At 48.8% G+C, this 18,283-nt stretch overlaps 1 protein-coding gene across 7 annotated transcripts in view; it reads right to left on the minus strand.

Annotated features, from left to right (window-relative positions):
* PBX1 (PBX homeobox 1) overlaps nt 1-18,283 on the minus strand; it is a 249,883-nt gene that overhangs the window by 9,349 nt on the left and 222,251 nt on the right. For 4 of the 7 annotated variants that reach the window (XM_038412945.2, XM_043520212.1, XM_038412943.2 and 1 more), the window contains 2 exons: nt 16,572-16,684; nt 15,191-15,280 (listed from right to left, as the gene is read on the minus strand). In XM_038412945.2, the coding sequence (XP_038268873.2) occupies nt 15,191-15,280; nt 16,572-16,684 (203 nt within the window). The remainder of the gene's footprint in view (nt 1-15,190; nt 15,281-16,571; nt 16,685-18,283) is intronic. The other 3 variants (XM_038412949.2, XM_043520213.1, XM_038412947.2) reach the window with 1 other exon arrangement.

Raw genomic sequence — 18,283 nt, forward strand, 5'->3', positions numbered from 1 at the left:
TTCCCCAACAGAAAACCTGTCATGCTTCCCAAGGTGAGGGTCTCATGGGCCCCACGAAAACTCTCCTTGCGCTGCGGACAGGGAGTCACAACCCCAGCTCTCACACCAACTCTCCTGAGCAGCTTTGGGCTCACCTGGCCAGCTGTGAAAGGGGGATAACAAAGCCTGTCTGCCTTGCAGGGATATTGGAGGGATCAGCTAATGCTTCGAAAGATGAAAAGCACTATACTGCTAAGAGTTACGGACTAGCACTGACCAGCCCCCAGCTAACGTCTTCAGCTGAGAAGCCCGAGACTCAAGAAAAGCCATGGAAACAGGGCTCCCCTCTCGCCCACCAGAGTGGCCCTTCCATTTGAAATGTGCTGGCATGGCCACATGGAGAGAATCTGCCTGCACTTGTCCTCTTCTGGGGTTAACCAGAGGACTCGGCCTGTCTGGCCCCTATTGCCCGCACCGAATAGGCTAAGGTGCTTTAATGGAGACCTGCTCCTGGGCTGATGCTCTGCCATGCCAGGACAAAGAGACAGAGAAAGGTAGGATGGCAGAAGGGGGAAGCAGTGCAGCCGGAGGAGCTGGGTGCACATCGGGTACGGTCACTACCACACCCCCGTGGAGGTAACGATGGAAGTCCTCTCTGGCTGGAAGGAGGAGAGCCTGGGTCTTGCTGATGGGCAGCAGGTATAAAAGCAGGGAAAGCTGGAAGGAGAGGGGGCCCTGACAAAGCGGCAGAGAACTCCTTGTGGAGGAAGAGTATTATAGACATGAATTTGCCCAGGTCTTTGGTGCCATTCAAAAGCCAATGGGTTGTGATCTCTATGGTGAGCACGCTCAGGGGTGAGCGCTCCCAATCCAGGCTGGCCTAGGGAGCCTCAGGAAATCCTTTTCCATGCAGGAATCAACTCCAGAAAAGGGGCTCTCATGGCTGAACTGACCCCAGGATCCCAGCCAAACTCTGGCTGCCCCACTGGACGTGAGCTGTGTCTGATGCTGTGGAATTTGAGATGCCTTCCTTCCTTATTGCCATGTCAACACCCAGGGTAATCCCCCGCCTGGCTTTCCTGCAGGTTATTAAGTAAAATAAAAATCACTAACAAGCCACCTCTGAGTGCTCATTTGTCCTAAAGTGCAATTACCGTCTGGGAAAGGACTCTGTGCAATGACCTCCTGGGTTTCTGGATTTATTCCCTCTTAATGACTCCACAACAAATTCACCGTGTTGGCGAGCAGGAAAACCCCATTGTTCTGTGGGCTGGTGCCACAAACGCCACAGTCTCTCTGTTCCTTCCATCAGCAGCCCCAGGGATGCCACAGTCACAGCTTGGCCCACGATCCTGCTGTCTGTTTGCAAAGCAGAGTGGGGCTCTCCCAGCTGTATCCCAGGCTGTGGAGTGTGTGTGTCTCAGGGAGATGATGGATAAAGACGTGGTGCTTTACTAGCGACAGCCACATTGTTAGAGTGGGGAAGAGGGACCTGCTCTCTCCAGCATACTACAGGAGACTATGGTAGGAGGAGAAGGGGAACAGAAGGTTACCAGCCATTCCTTGGTTGCCGCTTCTCTCCCCTAGCTGCCTGGCCCCTTTGGAGAGAAGCAGATGTGCGCACAGCCTCCTTATCTCACTCTGACATTGATTCGATGCTACTTTAATTAAGCCTTCCAATTTCCTGCCAGCGCCCAAGTCAGTGGCAGCCACTGTCCTGTTTTCAATATGCCTGAGCCATCTCTCTTTCGCCTCTCCTTCTCCGCACCTACCTCCGTAGTGCTCCGCTGATGCAGAGAATCCATCACTGCCTGTGACAGCCCAAGCTAGCCTGGTCCTGTACGAAAGTCTCATTTGCAGCCCAGAAATATGATGGGGTGCCGTAAAGTGACTGATGTCAGCACCAAGCATGAATGTCTGCAAACGGGCCATATGCCGTTACCACAGCTACCGTGGGCAGAGGTGGGTGGGGTGTGCCTGATGCCCTGCCTAAATCTCTCCAGCAATGGCACGGCTGGGGAGAAATGATCCTAACAGGAGGAAATGCCATGCAGCCACCAAACACGGGGGATGCATCAGCAGTGTAGTCTACAGAAAGGAGGGAGAAACCCAGCCAGACAAACAGCAGCAACCAAGCTACTCTGTATCAATTGCTACAACAGGCTGTAAGTGAAAGAACAGTTTTGTGCAGAAGCAGAATACACACACACACACACACACACACACACACAGAGCATACAAAGCCCATGTGCTCAGACACACTCAGATGGTATACATGTGCATATGTATGTAGATGCTAGAACCAGGTGAAAAATTTCAGCCAAAACTCCCCCTCACCCCATCCCTAAATATACAGATTCAGGTCGATGGAAACATTTTGTGAATTTGTGTTGAATTTGCTGAATTGTTTGAGTTGCTTCAAAATTCTCAATAAAAACAAAATTTCAGTCTGAATGTTTTCTAAATGAAACAGCTTGATTTTTGGTCTTGAAACTACTTTTTTGTTTCAAATTTTACTTCAGTTTTATTTTAAAAAAGGTTAAACTAAAGAAAGAAACAAAATGTTTACATGCCACTCCAAACAAAACTTTTCCAAATTTTTTGATTCTCTGAAAAATGTTCATTTCAGGTCAACCCAAAATGAATTGTTTCAATTTTATTTTTCAGTTCAAACCAAAAAAAAAAAAATCCCTATTCACACAGCTCTAATAGACACTTCCACGCGCATACACAGCCTATGGCAGACATTCACTTTGTGTACACATACGCATGCACAACGCAGAGGCCTTGTATGCAAACACTTGCAGTCACACTACACATATACGTACATTGACACACACCCTTAGTTTAAGGCAGCTGCTTTTATTCACCCTGTGTACACATTCATATATAGACTCACCTGCGGTCACACTGTATACATATACTACACACACACACACACATATAGACAAATCCACATGCCTACTCTACCTGTGGACGCCCATCCTCACACTGTGCACACACAACACATACACCTATCAACACAAATGCCCAAGGTCAGACAGTAAGCAGGCACCCGTAGTCACTTCTGTCCATACACCACATACTGGGACAGACACACATTGCTGTTGGCTTCACGGAAGAAACAGCATACACCCTTACACATCTCTGACCATTGCAAGAGGCAGCAATTACCACAGATTATCAGCCTGACAATGACAAGCTGTGTAAAGAGAGACACTGAGCCAACTCTGCTGCCCGGAGACTGGCATACTCAAGTACACTTAGGACATGAATAGCAATTTACGTGCCATCACTGAGGCAAAACCACAATGGCTCTTTTGGCAGCCTCTTATTTTGAAGCCTGTTATTTGTTGGCGTTACAAGCTATAATCAGAACAGCAACTTTCAAAACCCTTATCTTCCGTGACGCACCAAATCTATTTCAGAGCCGTAATTGCTATGTCACCAGAGAATTTGCTGCTTAATGCACTCAAATGCCATTTAGTGTTTGCAGGGTCATTACGGCTATCAGAAAGGGGGAGTGGAGGCGGGGTGGCGTTCAGAACAGGCCTGCCGTTCCTACTGTGCCTAACTATTTTAAAGGGGTTTTTTTTTATTCCATCCACTGATTAAACGAGAGAAGAGAGAGAGAGAGAGAAAATTGTTCAGACAACGAATGCAGCGCTTGGCTATTTGGCTGATTGGGAAGCCCCCACTTTACTCATGACTGGTAATGGCCTTTATTTCTTAGAATGAAGAAAGAGCTCTTGCCCCCGGGCAGCTTTACAGAGAAGCCCAGGAAAATGTTGATTCATTGTAAGTGTTGTGGACTTTGGCTACAGCCCGTTTGGTGAGTTATCACCCAGTTGGCTAGCTATGCCCCCCACCCTGATTGGGAAATGCCACAGCATGCTGTTGCTGGTGCCCAGCGACGTCAATGGAAAGATACCTATCGACTTCCATGGAAACCAGATCAAGCCACATGGGATCCAGTGTGCTACAGGTGATGTTTCTCCAGAACTCTGAGCCACTAGCACAGGCAAGTTCGGCTCCAAGGAAGCCCATTATAACAGTACCCATTTCAGTCTCACCTTTCATTTGAAAGGATCTCAAAATGCCTTAGACTAGATGGACGGGGTTCTCCAAAGAGCCCGACACTGGCCGTACTCTGCTCTCATTGACAGCTGCAGTAAAAGCCTCACTGGCTTCGCCGGGAGCAGAGTTAGGCTATTGCTGACTGCTTTTGGGAATCCCATGATGTGTACATACACACACACACACACACACACACATCATGGACTTGGTTGCTCATTGGGTTTTCTCCCAACAACATAAACTCTAAAAAGCGAGAAATCGCAAGTTCAGACAACTGTTACAGCCAAAGGAATATCAGTCTCCAAGCATTAGTCTAGGTGACCAGGCCACATCCCTACCCCATCCTCTACAGTGCATACAGCCCCATAGTCTGTGTCCAGACTCACCCCCTTCCTGGGGGTTGGCTACAGTGGCAATGTCAAAGCATAGCCTAAGCTTCCTCCCTGAATATTTCCCTCCAGACTGTCTATTCTTGCTCTTGCCTCCTTTATTATTATTTACTGCTCACATGCAAAGACACAATCCCCTCCCTGGCAAGCTTACAGTCTAAGGAGACGGGGGGGGGGGTGTAAAATGTGTGTAAAGAGGACGCAACACGCACAAACACTCACACTCTCTCTCTCTCTCTGCTGGTTTCCCCTTATATTTCTGCTGGAGCTGACAAGCCACACTTGCCTTGATGAGCCAGACAGCCAGCCATTCAGCAGCCTTACACTGGGGACCACAGCAATGCCTCACCCTTGTTTTCACCATTCAAGACCCATCTCCCGAAGTCTCATGCTGCTGCCAGGAGACCTGGGCCCTTTGTTATCTGCTGAGTTTCTTGTGTCCTGAGTGAGGTCCATGATCACCCCTTGGGGCCTCAGGGGGCATGAATATACCCCCATCTCTCCCCAATACAACTGATAAGAGCAGTGTGCACCAGCCCTGAGTGGGCCCTCCTGCTCTCTCGTCCGTAAGGGGTTACAGCACAGGGTACATCTGGGAGTTGCCAGGGGAGCAGGTGACTCAAATGGCTCCTGCCAGCTGCAATGACTCAGCTGCAAGGAAGCTCCCCGTACTAGAGTGTGGGCGCACCTCACAGGCACTAGGCAAAGTGCTGCCCCGACATGGCCTTCTATCTGCATGAGCTCTCTACAGCCCTGGTTACCCCAGACCTCATGGCCTCGGATAGCTCATATCTATCCCACAAGCTCCAGCCTCCTACACGACGCACACACTGTGGGAGAGACAAGTGGCTTCCCCTGGTATTTTGGGCAAATGCCTTTTTTTGGCTCTCCCCTTGCAGTGCCCAAGGCCCTTTATTTTCCTCTGTCAGCCTGATTGTCTCTCTGCTTCAGGATGCAGCCATGGCTGGGATGATCTCACCAACGGAATCATCTCTAGATATGTTCCTGGCGGCTGCGCCATTTCCACCAGTCTGGAGGGCAGGGCCTGGTGCTCCCACATCTACATCTTCACAGATACACTATCGAGTCCTATTATTTGGATCGTGGGTTTGGGCCAATGAGCTGCCCACTCCATACGCTCGGCTGCCCTCCGAGCGCAATCGGCTCATCTCAGAGTCGCTGATGGTTATTTTCTTCCAATTGGGCCAAGACCGTAGCTACCTGCCCCTGCAGAGACATCTTGTGCAGAGCTCAGTACACAGCACATGTGCCTCTGCCATCAGAGCCGAAGACTCCTTTCCCAATGGGACGTAGCAGCCATCTTCTGGTCCCAGTGCTTATGCCCAGAGGGGCTGAGTTTGGCTGGTTCCCTGGGCAGTACACGTGGGTTAATAAGTCTCTGAAGTGGCTGTTTCTGGAACTGCTGCTGCGCCGCACCTTCATGAACCACAACAAGAATGGTTGGTTCTCAGCCTGGGCCTCCTACTGGGCTTGTCACTGCAGGGCTGCGATCTGAGCTCACTTTTATTCCTCTGCCATTTCAGTAGGGTCATCATCTTCTTGCTCGCCTTGTGCAGGGGGTGTCCAGCTCCTCACTTGTGGGATCAAATGGGATGGGGCTGAGTCCCTTCCCTGACCTCGACAGGGCCGACAGACCTGGAGTAAGCTTCCAAACTCACTGCTTGCCTGAGGCTGAGCTTGTCTTGATGGCTCAAAAGAAGAAAAAAAAAACCACTACCATGACTGAGCCCTCCACTGAAGCTTTCTCAATTGATCTGGCTGTCTCTTTAAGGCTTTCCTCCAGCACCACCTCTATCCTGGCTTCCTAGCTCCTCCCCGCACAGAGCTGAGTTAGTGAACTGCATGTGGACTCAACAAACAGAGGGTCTAAACCCTGATAACAGGGTGGGTTCACAGACAGGTCCGAGCCTCTCTCAGAAGCACCCAGCATCCAGCCACGCCAGCATTGCCACCCTCCCAATTGCAGTCACACTCCATTCAGCAAATCTCTCCCCTGGAGAACTGAACCTCACCCTAGCCGGCCAACCTTACATTTTAACCTTCCAGTGCCACATTTACTCTCTATTACCATAATCAAATTACAATCTCAGCAACCCCATATACCAGCCACCAGACAGAGAAAGAATCCAAAGTTGATTGGAAGTGAATCAACATTTCCTACCTTATCAAAACCACAAGTTTCTAATTGATATCTACCTCATGGCCTTAAAAACCAATCAGATCAGCTATCAAATACATGCTGCTAAATAAAGTCATACACAAGTATTATTGAAATGTGCGCGCGCGCGCATGCATGCACGCATGCACACACACAGAGTGTCATATATATTCATAACATTATACACAAAAATAAAACAGGTCATGGGTCAGGTTGTACATTGCAGTGTGATTTTCAGTTCTTTGACTTGTGTACTGATGGTGCATGTAGACAGGGTCTTTAGTGTGTTGCTCCGATTGAGTACTGTGATGGTCTTGGGATAATGCTTGGAGACTGGGTATTGTGTAGAGTGTGCATATTGCCCTAACTTAGGATTCCTCTGTTTTTTAGTGTTTGTAGTGCTGTGGTGAAATACACTTGGGCCAACTTAACTCTAAGTTAAAGTTTTTTGTGGGGGAATTTCCTAGGTTTTTTTTTAAAACACAATTAATCTATTTAAGCGTGAGGGGCCAAACCCTGGGCCAGAGACTAGCTGAGGAGCTGGAGAGGTAGAGCAGTGAAGTACATCCCAAATAATCATATCTTCTCTTTTTAAAACTTTGCACAGCCATGCAAAAGCTTTTCTTGGGAAAAGAAGGAACCTGTCATATAATCTTTAGACATCTAGCTGGAGAAACTTTAGCATCAGCTGAAGATGTTGCTATGGGAAGCATAAAGATTTTTAACAGAGCAGATACGACTGTTTCCTTGGCTTTGCAGTTGACTTAGCGCCACTCCTTAGCCAGCTCCACTCCTGACACATCCCCTGCTTTAAATCCTAGGAGGCACCTTATTCCCCCACATCTCCTGTCTCTAGTCCACTGCCCCACATGGTTTTCTTCATGAAGAATTTGCATGCTTAAGATATAAGGGTGGGGTTTTCCAATGTGCTCAGCATTGGCCTAACTCTGCCTCTGTTGAAGTCAGTGAAACATCCCTTGACTTCGTGGGGAGCAGAATCAAGCCAAGCCCGAACACCTTTGAAAATCCCACCTGAAAAGTGCTGGGTTCACAGTTTACCAGTAAAAAATGGGAATGCCAGGGGACAGCAGTGGTCAGCGAACACTGGACTGGGAAGGCCGGGTGACAGAGCGGCATGCGCAAAGGGGCTTTCCGAGGTCATCAAAGGGGCCACAATAGCAGCTCCCTTTTGGCGCAGTTTAGGATGCAGAAAGGAGGCATCTACGCTGAAAAAAAATGGCTCGTGGCTGCAAGTCTCAAAGCCCAGGTCAGCTGACTTGGCCTTGTGCTATGGGGCTAAAAATAGCGCTGCGGATGTTCCTGCTTGGGCTGGGCTCTGAGACCCACTTGCTCGCCAGGATTTAGAGCCTGAGCCAGAATGTCTACACTGCTCTTTTTAGCTCCGTAGCATAAGCCCGGGTCAGTTGACCTGGATCTGAGACTCGTTGCTGCCGGGTTTTACTTTTAGTTTTTGCGGTATAGACATTCCCAGAGAGACCACAGAAGAGCAGCTCTTCTCCCGCCAACTTCCTAATGTCCAGAACTTCAGCTCAGGGAACGAGTCTTTGCCCACAGCTCAATTACTAAAGCACTTATTTGTGGAACTAGCCGAGCCATACGGCGAAGGATGCTTTCCTCGCAATGGACGCATCCTTTGAAGAAGGCTGCTGTCTTTGTCAGCTTCCCAGAACTACCTCCTCCTGCAAAAATGCATCACACAACCTGTGCAGTGCTGAAGGCAGTTTGTCCAAAAATACGCCATGATATTGACCAAAACAACCATAGGACAAACACTGCAGAGTGAATAGACACGGCTGTCAGTAAGAGTGGTTACAAGACAAAAATTTGCACAAGAAGGTACTTTCCAAATAGAAGGCATATTCAATTTTGGAATAATCTATCAGTAAGTCTGTGCAATTTGGTTTACTAGAGGGAGCTGAAAAAAAAAGTGTAGGCTCGCAAATGAAATTTCAAAAGGGGTGGCTTAAAACTCATAGGCTAATTAACCGACTGATTTGTATCCTTGCAGGGAACTCATTCTGAACTGATAGAGTATTTGGGGAACATGGTGTTTAATAAAACACAGCCAATCCTGGCTTTAATTGCAAAAATGTCAACTATGAATCTGCTATAGAACTTTCATAAAACCACACATATCCAGTTCTGTCTTGTGAAATTTCCTATCACGCAAAGTGAATTCCACTGCAGAACAGTTAGTTCCTGCCAAAAAGAAGCTCCTTTATTGCAGGAAAAGTGGCATTTTGAGATGGGATTTTCACAGGAGTCTGTGGGACTTATGCAACCAAGTCTCACTGGAATTCACTGCCATTTGGGCTCCAAAATCCTTCATGTTCCTTTGAAAATCCCAGCCTTGAGACCCCAAGAGTGCATGTATGGATGTTTGTATCCATGCACACATGGGTTATATAGACAGACAGATACCCACTGTCACAGATATGCCACTGAAATGCATCTCTCTCTGGAGTGGAGGGTGACAGCTGTTCAAGGAAGCACAGAAATACTGTGCAACAGTTGTTATGGAAGGGCAGGGAAGAAAGGTGTCTCAAACTGAGCTTGTATCTGGGAACTTGGGGAGACAGAATATAGGTATCCAAGCCAGCGTTTGGCCATAACATGACATTTAACTGGCCTATACTCAGGATCTCCCAGGCCAGAGTTCTAGCCCACATGGGGAGAACGCTCCGGGAGGCATATCAGAAATCTACCCAGCTCGTGTGTGTGTGTGTGTGTGTGTGTGTGTGAGGGGGAGTGCCCACACTGCACCCTCCCTGTGACTGCTGCAGTCTGCTCCGTGTGGCACAGTAGGCCAGCTCCACAGGGTGACTGGCACCCTTGGGGCACATGGAAGAAGCAGCCTCACATTCATGAGTGCAGGGACTGGCACCTTTGCAAGGTGTGGGAAAAGCTCAATGCACCCACCCTCTTGCACTCACAGGCTAAGGACAAAAGACAACCCACCCCTTCGTGGCCACCAGCAGCCAAATTGTGAACATCTCGTGAGTGTCACAGCATCCCCGGCTCAGTACTAAAAGGGGAGCGTGCCATCTGCTGAGTCACCAGGATTCCTGGCTCCCCATGAAGAGGGCATTGTCATTGCTCACAGCCAGCAAGTTGCTCATTGGAATGGTTTAACAGAGAAAAGCTATGCCGGGGCTTTATGGACTAGAGCGTTGGTCTCCCCCGCCACTCAGCTGCTCCTTGGGAATGCCATGGCACCAACCCAAGCATGCTGTGTGTCAGGAGCGCCGGTGACAATGTAGGATCCAGGCCTGTATTTTTGCCTGAGAGAGTATTTTGGGTTTTGTTTGCTTGTTTGATTTTTTGATACACATACATTCTTACTAATATGTGTAAACAAAGGACAAAGACACTGTGTATGTTGCTTCTGCCTAACCAGATGGGTTTATTGGTATAACAGGAACAGATAAGAACAGTTAAAGTGTTACTGGGCATGGTGGGAGTATAATATATGAGCACACACTTTAAGACTGCCTCAACTCCTATCTCAAGGCAAGGTCAAGCAACCAGTCGGGAGGGGCAAAGGCAGATTGGGGGGAAGGTATAAAACACTAAAAGGCCAAAGAAATGCCTGCCCCGACCATAGCACAACCTCACTCCTTACCCTTCCTATGGGGTACAAAAGGGGTGGGACGAAGACCCCAGATCCACAACCCCCCAAAACAGAACATGATCATAAGTTGTAAGGGGTGGGACTGTGGGTGTGCATTTCAGGTATAATTATGCCTGCTGAGGGGGGTAGGGGTGACACTGGGAAACAAGGCTCTGCAGCATCACAGTTATGGTGTACATGCTTGCTGAAAACTAACCCAAATAAACGTCACATTGCCTGCACTTTGGACTTCTGCTTTCTCTCTTCGTGACAAGAACCAGGGGAGAGGGTGAAGGGAAAGCCCTCTAACACTCTGCACTTGCCACGCCAAGATCTCCCCGGAGTGATGAACTCACCCGAGGCAGTCCCCTCCTCTGACAAACGAGCCATGGGAAGCGTGACCAGAAGTGGCCTCAAATGGCTGAGGGCCTCGCTCTGTGGGTGCCTAGTTGGCAGGTAGGACTCTCAGCTGGGATGCGGGAAACCCAAGTTCAAGTGATTCAGAGCAGAGATTTGAGGCTGGGTCTCTCACATCCCAGGGGGAGGGACTGAACCTGATGGCTAGGCTGGGGTCGCACTCGCTCCACCTGTGAAACCTTCCAGAGGGCATGTCCGTCGAACCCGATACGTTCCTGCACAACATTTCGGTTCTGACAAAAAGGCATTTTCTGATGGAAAAAAGTTTTGTGGTGCATTTTTTGACCAGCGTCCCCATTTCAGACCCGCAAAGCCTGGTTTTCACATTCATCAGTTGGAAAAGTGGCTGCTCAGCACCCTGTGAAATTTTGGCCCTGGCCACATTGCCACACCAGTGGCAAAGCCAAGAACAGAACCCAAGAATTCGGATCCCCAGTCTGGAGTCTTTGTCATAAACTCAGCAGTTCCAACCTGAAATGCTGGGTCCCATCTCTAGGCGCGAGAGGGCCATTCACGCTTCATGGGCCATTCAGTTGCTGGCTCCTCTGCTGCGACTGCCAACCAGGGGGCCAGTCCCTATGATTCGTGTGTGTGTCATGGACATGTGGCCACAGCCTGACAAACAACTCACAGCTGGCACTAGTTAACCCACTTGCTGGCATGTAAACACCCCTCCCTCTCAGCCCTAGACATGGCCCTCAGCTCAGGGGAGGCGAGGGGGGACTGGGGGTGGAAGGCTGCCTGGCTGCATGGTTTTCTTACCTGCCTGCTTTTTGACCCAAATTGATCCCGGAACAGAGGCACTCCGGCACTCATAGCCCCCCATCTCTTTGAACAACTCTAGAAGTCCAGCTCCTAGGACCCTAGAATCCTGGGCACTTCTGGGTCCCAACCCTGTGACTCAGGCCTACGTTACCTCTACGTTACTCTAATATTTACATTTTTGTCCTCGCCCTTCCTAGACCATGTCTTACCAGGGTTCAGATTCCCCACCACTTCCTGATCAGTCCCGTTCACTTTATGAGTCAAAAGGTGACTCCTGATTCCAACAGCCAGCGATGCTAACTCCACCTGGGATACGCAAATACAGCTGTTTGCTCTCTGCCTCAGACATCAAACACAGGCAATACAGATTTTACAGTTGGGTTGGAGCTGATAAGGCTGTTGACAATGCACAGGGCAGAAGGGAATCCAGCTATTTTAGCTCTGCAGAACTGAAAGAAGCAAACATTTGGGATTTAGAGTAGCGGCCATGTTAGTCTGTATTTGCAAATAGAAAAGAAGTACTTGTGGCACCTTAGAGACTTATGCTCAAATAAATTTGTTAGTCTCTAAGGTGCCACTAGTCCTCCTTTTCATTTGGGATTTGTCAGTAATGCGGGAACTCTGACTAGAAGACACACTGGATGCCGATCTACAGCATACACAGAGGCCCTTTTGGCTCTGTCTTGACTACAACCATATTTTAAGACTGAGCATCTACTGGGAGACATGATGCCAAGGCAGTGATGGCAGAGGTTGAAAGACCATGGTGGAGAAACTTCCTTAGTTGCATCTGTCACTATGACAATGACAGAGCAATGACAGAGCTGGGAAACACACTTCAGATTATTCAGCCTCAGCACCCAAGATCTCTGCAAGATCAACATAGTCTTGACCCCCTGCCGCAAATGGGATCTTCAGCGGCATGAATTCTATCTGGGTTTTAACGCATGCATCTCAGAGTGCTTCCAGTGATGGTTTAAGCTGTGACCGGCAATGCACGGCAACTTTCCCCTAGACACTCCTGCCCCCAGAGTGGCAGGCTGTGTGCTCTATTCACTCAGCTGCTCTCAGTGTTGTGGGCAGGCTCTTTACTCTGGCAGCTGGGAATTCTGCACCAATGTGAAATGGGTCCAGTCGAGCTCTGCTGGAGTGTGGCTACAAGCCCCAGCCTGGTGGCTCGCTCTGCCTGTAGTCTGAGCTGGACACAGTGTTCTTCTCCACTTCCTGTCTTAAAATTGCTGTGGAGTGGTAAACACCCATCAGAGACCTTTCCAGAGGTGGCTGTATTTCAGTGGTGGGGGGGAAGGGCTTCCTGCAGAGACAGTTTGTCGAGCACTTGGGATCCTCTGGGATGAAAGGAGGTATAGAAATTATGTGATAATGAATGCTACGTATAGCACTGTACTGTCAGGGATGGAAGAGACACGAAGTATTCGGGGGGAAGAGGGGAGCCTCAGACAAAGAGAAAGATGCTTTCTCGACCTGCTGCTTGTTTGCAAATAATCTGTCCCCCACCCCCTAGCTGAGCAATGTCTCAATGCATCCAACCAATGAGCAAGGAGCTTAGTGCCGGTAACACCCGAGAAACACTGCCAGGAACAGCCACCTTTTATGCATTTTTTTAACCATTAGCCAACTTGCCATCCCCACATAACTCCCCTCCCTCCCCCAACCCCTTTGGGACGAATACTCCTCCTCTCCCCTCCAAACCAGCCATCAAGTCCCCTACACCCCTGAACTGAAAGTGGAGATGTATCCCACAGCACCTGTCTGTGTCACCACAGATTCTGACTTTCTAATGCTCTGTCAAGGGTCATTTGGGTCCCCCCAGTTCTGCTGCTGCCCTATAGTACCTGGCTGAACAGAGTGGGGGTGCTCTACTAGGCCCTGGGGCATGTATTTGGCTCTTGAGATTGCTCTCCCTCCTTCTGTCACCCTCCACCCCCCGTTAGTGGCAACTCCCCCTATATTTTGACTTAACCAGAATGCTGCTATTTTCAAATACTTCCCCAGCCGTAACAAGCTCAGCCTCTCCTCGGGGGTATTTTAATTTATACAGAAGTATCATATCTTATCACGATCAGCCTCCGATTCAGTTGCTCTTCAGTATTAAAAATCCAGAAAGGGAATAAATTCAGTGAACGTAGAAATTAATGTGGAACGATGGGATCTTTCATCTGGCATTTCCAAGCACAGTTTTTGCAACGGACTTATGTAATCAGACATAATTATCTGCACATGTTCAGTTGCATTACTTCACAAAGCCGCCTGGCTCTGCCTCGTGACGTCAGGTCTCTGTGCTAAGCCTTAATGTCCCTTTTTCTCAGCACAGCTGAATTAAAAGAAAGGTAAAAGCAATGAGCCAAGCCTTCTGCCACATCTCTCTCCATGCGTGGTGGCGTTCTCTCACTACATCCCTGCATTGGTGAATTTTTAAATTTTTTTTGGCCATCCCAATGCCATGTAGTCTTGATTTGCTGCCTAACGCTTGAAAATCTCTAATTTCAGCCTCCGTAAAAGAAACACAAGGGGGATTGAAGCAAGGGGCTTCCCTTCGTGCGAGCTGGTGGCAGACTGAGAGAATGGAGATGGCTTGATGCCATGTCCCGCCTGAGAGAGAGAGAGAGTGAACGAGTGCAAGGAGGCTGTTTTAATGCTTCCACTCATATCATATCTCATTCCCGGTGACTTTGTTTCAAAATGACATGAACTCACGGCGAATGCCTGGCGGGACCAAGGGTGTCCTGCTCATTCCCCCAGTGAAGGTGGCTAGTTTGGAACAGATCCCCTTGGGTGGGCTGCGTATGGATCCAGAAGGCTCTCTGGAGAGACAGGGAGGGGTCTAAACCCTTCACCTCTCCTCTGCCCCCACCGTCAATGGATTCCTTTTCTCTCCCTCCCTCTCTTCCCAAGTCAGATACACCAAAAACAAAACCAGACTGCAAACACATTTCCCTCTTCTGAGCATCCCCAGCCTGATTCCGTGACCTCTAAAAGGACCAGAGAAAAACAAAACAACCACTCCTCGAGAACAGCCTCCTTTTCCAGGCTGCCCTCTTGTCCCCGCTTGCTGTCACTGCCGCTGAGATGGCGGACGATTGATCTGAGAAATGAAGTTGGATTGCTGTCCCGAATCTACACTCGGTTCTCCTTGTGTCTGTCTGATCGATTTCACTCTGTACGACACAGCTTGTCGCTATGAATTTTCATGCTACTTGGGAGCCGCCAGCGCACCCAAGAACAAGTAGAAGATGTTTTTTTACCGTCTCCCTCTTTTTTATCATCATCATCATCATCATCGTTTTTTGGCTTTAGACGCCAACTAGGGGAAGGGTTATTTTTAGACCCTGGCTCTGTCCATGATGAGCTCTGGCCATTGGCCTCCTTGTGGAGATTTCAAGGCCTGGCTCGTGGTGACATTCCCTACCACTGCTCTATTAGGTGTCACCTGTTTAGCAGCTCCTCTCAGCTGAACGCATGTGGCCGCAGGTGCCTTGCAAACGCTGATCGTGTCTGACAGGCCTAGACGCCAGCTGCCTGCATGAAGCCTGCCCAATCACCACTTTTTGTGGGCAGAACTCTGCCGTTGGCGTGACCGATACAGAAGCAATAAACTAGGTGACCGTAAAGCTAAGACAAGTGCTACTAAGTGGCATTCTGAGCCCTATGGCTTTGAAATAATTGGGACTGAGAGAACAAAAATGAAATACACACAAAAAAAAAGACAAAGAAAAACAAGCCTATTTTTCTTACACTGATGCCCTGCGGACTATACATCTGACTTGCTGCGAGCCCGTCATTGTATCCTCCTGTCTGGCTGATAACATGGCGAAGGGTATCCACCTAAACAGACCAACAACAACAAAAAAGAGAAAATTAGAGACAGAGAGAGATTATTAGGCAAAGCCACTCTGGTTTGTATTTCGGCATGTTATCAAAAACCCAAACACTGTGATCATTTGCAGGGCAACTTTTGGGATGGAAGATAGAAGACGCCCTCCCCCCGCCGGCATTGTCACTCTCGGTTGTCAGTTCTGAGCATTGCAACATAGACAGTGGGGAGGAAAGAAAACTCAAGAGGGGCAGTCAATTCCTTGCTGCAGCTAACTCAGTGATTATGCACAGGAAGGAAACTCTAGCTCCCCTTCCCTCTTTCTGCCCCTCCATGCTTCAACCCATAGGGATGCCCATGTCAACCAAAGAGACACAAAGTCTAGGTGAGCGTCGCTCATGTGACTCCTTTGCTTCTTCCTGGAGGGCACGGAGTGTGTGCACACCGACCATTGCAACAGATCACCATCCCTCCCCCACCTCACCTTGCTGCTCCCCTCCCCCAATTACCATCCCAAGCCCCACGCTGGCTGATCCCCGTCAATGACACCTTGCTCTGCATCCATGGCGACAACAGGGATGGCTTAGAAACTCTCTTTGCCAAGGTGGAAATGTTTGAGTGGGCATTACCTCCCATCAGCTGCAAAGCCCTGACTGCCTACTGGACCCATGGAGTTGTTGGGGATGGATGGGAAGCAAGAAGTCTATAGAAAATGTTATGTGCATCTAAGATAATTAGCAGGCATGACCCTCTGTTGTCCAAAGCTGTTGACGCTCCTGAAATGATGCCCAAAGCCCTTCTCTGTCTCATCTGACTCGAGAGGGGCTGTATGGCTGCCTAAGGCTGTGCTGTTGGTTGTTAATTAGAACAGAGCGTATTTGTACATTTCAGCATTGCTCTCCTTTCAGCAGACACCGAACTTCAGCATCAAACGAACGAGTGGAAGCCTTGCAAATGAAACGCCAGTACGAACATCTGGTCCCGTCCCTTGAAAAATAAAGCAAGCGAGCTAGACCTTGGCTAATTTCATTTGAGCACATGCCTGTTCTTTTAAACCTCTCCTAACACAAACTAACAAGCCAGAGCCAAATGCATTCACAAAGTGTGGGCAAGATTCCCCAAGACAATGGTTTTTTTTTTGGTTTGGTGCGGGTCGGGAGGTTTTTCCTGTTGGTTTGTCTGATTGGTTTGTTTGCACCATTTAAGATTTCTCTTTTGGGACCGGAGTGGGAAATGCCAATACAATCAAGGGCTCTTCCAACACTAACGCATTCACTGGCAGCACATCGGATGGGTCCCTACCTGTGACTGCACGTTGGCTCCAACCTGGGCCCCTTGGTAAGAATCCCCATTGAGTGACTGCACGCTCATGAACAAATCTCCAGAGTTTGACATGTTAAAAGAACTGGAAGAACCTGGAAAGGAAAGAGTGAGGCACCTGAATCATAGAAAGGAAAAGGATCCACCCCACAACTCTCAGCCAAGAGGAAGGAACGACATGCAAAGCAACCCCAAAATGAAAACAAAACACATAGTAGGTTAGTAGTATGAAGAACAGAGCAAGCAAAAAAAAAAGGGTGCAAACTTGAGGTTATACAAAGCCACACATCATTACATCTCAATATAAGGCTTATCCTTTAACAGCTTCCCAACTGGGGAGGGGGGGGACACGATGGATATTTTCAAAACCAGCTTAGGGGACTGGAATGCCCAATTCCCATTCATCTGAGCACATCCAAATCCTTTAGACAGTTTTGAACAGCTTAGCGCATAAAGGGCAGATTATTTACTCGTCCCCGGGACAGAACTCCCACAGATGTTCATAGGAGGTCTGCTGGTGAGACGAGTGTGGAATGTGTTTTCGCGGAGGTGATGTTATAAAAGAAGGTGTGCTGCTCCCTCCACGAAAAATCCATTACTGGACAACTTCATCAGGTGGGGGTAGCAGCCATCCATGAGCTAAGGTTCACAAGGACGGGAAGGCATCATATAGCCTTTTCTTAACCTCCTTTGACATCCCACACTTCCATTCTGGCTTCATTGGTTAGGCATCATAAGCACCCATGATGGACCATCAGAGAATCCCCTACCCCTTTCCATGCCAGCTGCCTAGCAACAGTGAACTCTGCAAGCAAATTGAAGATAAGGGACCCCTCCGCATGCACTAGTCGCCACTGCTAATAATAGAGACAACTGGGTGGGACAGAGAAATGTCTTTGCAGAAACAAGGTTTTCTGCTTCCAGCTCTGAGGTACCTGACCACCTCCCCCGCCCAACAACCAGAGGAAACAAAACCATTGCACAACCGGAACGCGTGGAAAAAAATGGTTTCCGAGGATTATTTTGAAACTCTCGTGCAGCTCAGCGCATTAAGTGTGAGAAAGCTCAACGTGCAAGGTTGGGTTATAAACATGACGTTCACCTGGCAAGGGGGAGACTTCAGGGGCCCAGGTCAGCTCCACTGTACTGATCCAACCCCAAGCTGCTCAAATTACCCTCCCTACCCCTTGCAAACCCAGATCGGCAACCATCGTCTTGGTGGAATTGCCCAGCAATGAGTCATGCGTAAGCTCTGAAACAAATCGATAGCCCAGGTCCCTACTCCTGTCATGGAGAGGGAGTGAATAATCCCACCCAGGAGGCTCTTCTGATGGAACCTGCTTCCAAGAAGGGGACAGGAAGTCAACTGGTGAGAATCTGGCCTGTGCAGGTGTTAGCTCTTGGAGTGTCTCTTCACAAGGGCCTCCCACATGAGACTGTAGAAGGTCTCAAAATTAAGGGGAGCTGGGAAGATCACTCAGCAATAAAAGCCTGACCTAAAGCCCACCGTTACACACAGAAAGACTCTGCTTGACATCAGTGGATCAGACCCTAAATGTGCTTGGAAAGAACACAACCAGTAATGGCTACAGTGGCTGGATTGCTGTGAAACACTGTTCAGTATGTTGCAGAGAATAATCCAAGGAACTATAGGAATAATAAGAACTCAGTAGATAGAAATACTGAAACCTCCA

Source organism: Dermochelys coriacea, chromosome 8 (genome assembly GCF_009764565.3).
Source record: "Dermochelys coriacea isolate rDerCor1 chromosome 8, rDerCor1.pri.v4, whole genome shotgun sequence".
Taxonomy (NCBI): Eukaryota; Metazoa; Chordata; order Testudines; family Dermochelyidae; genus Dermochelys; species Dermochelys coriacea.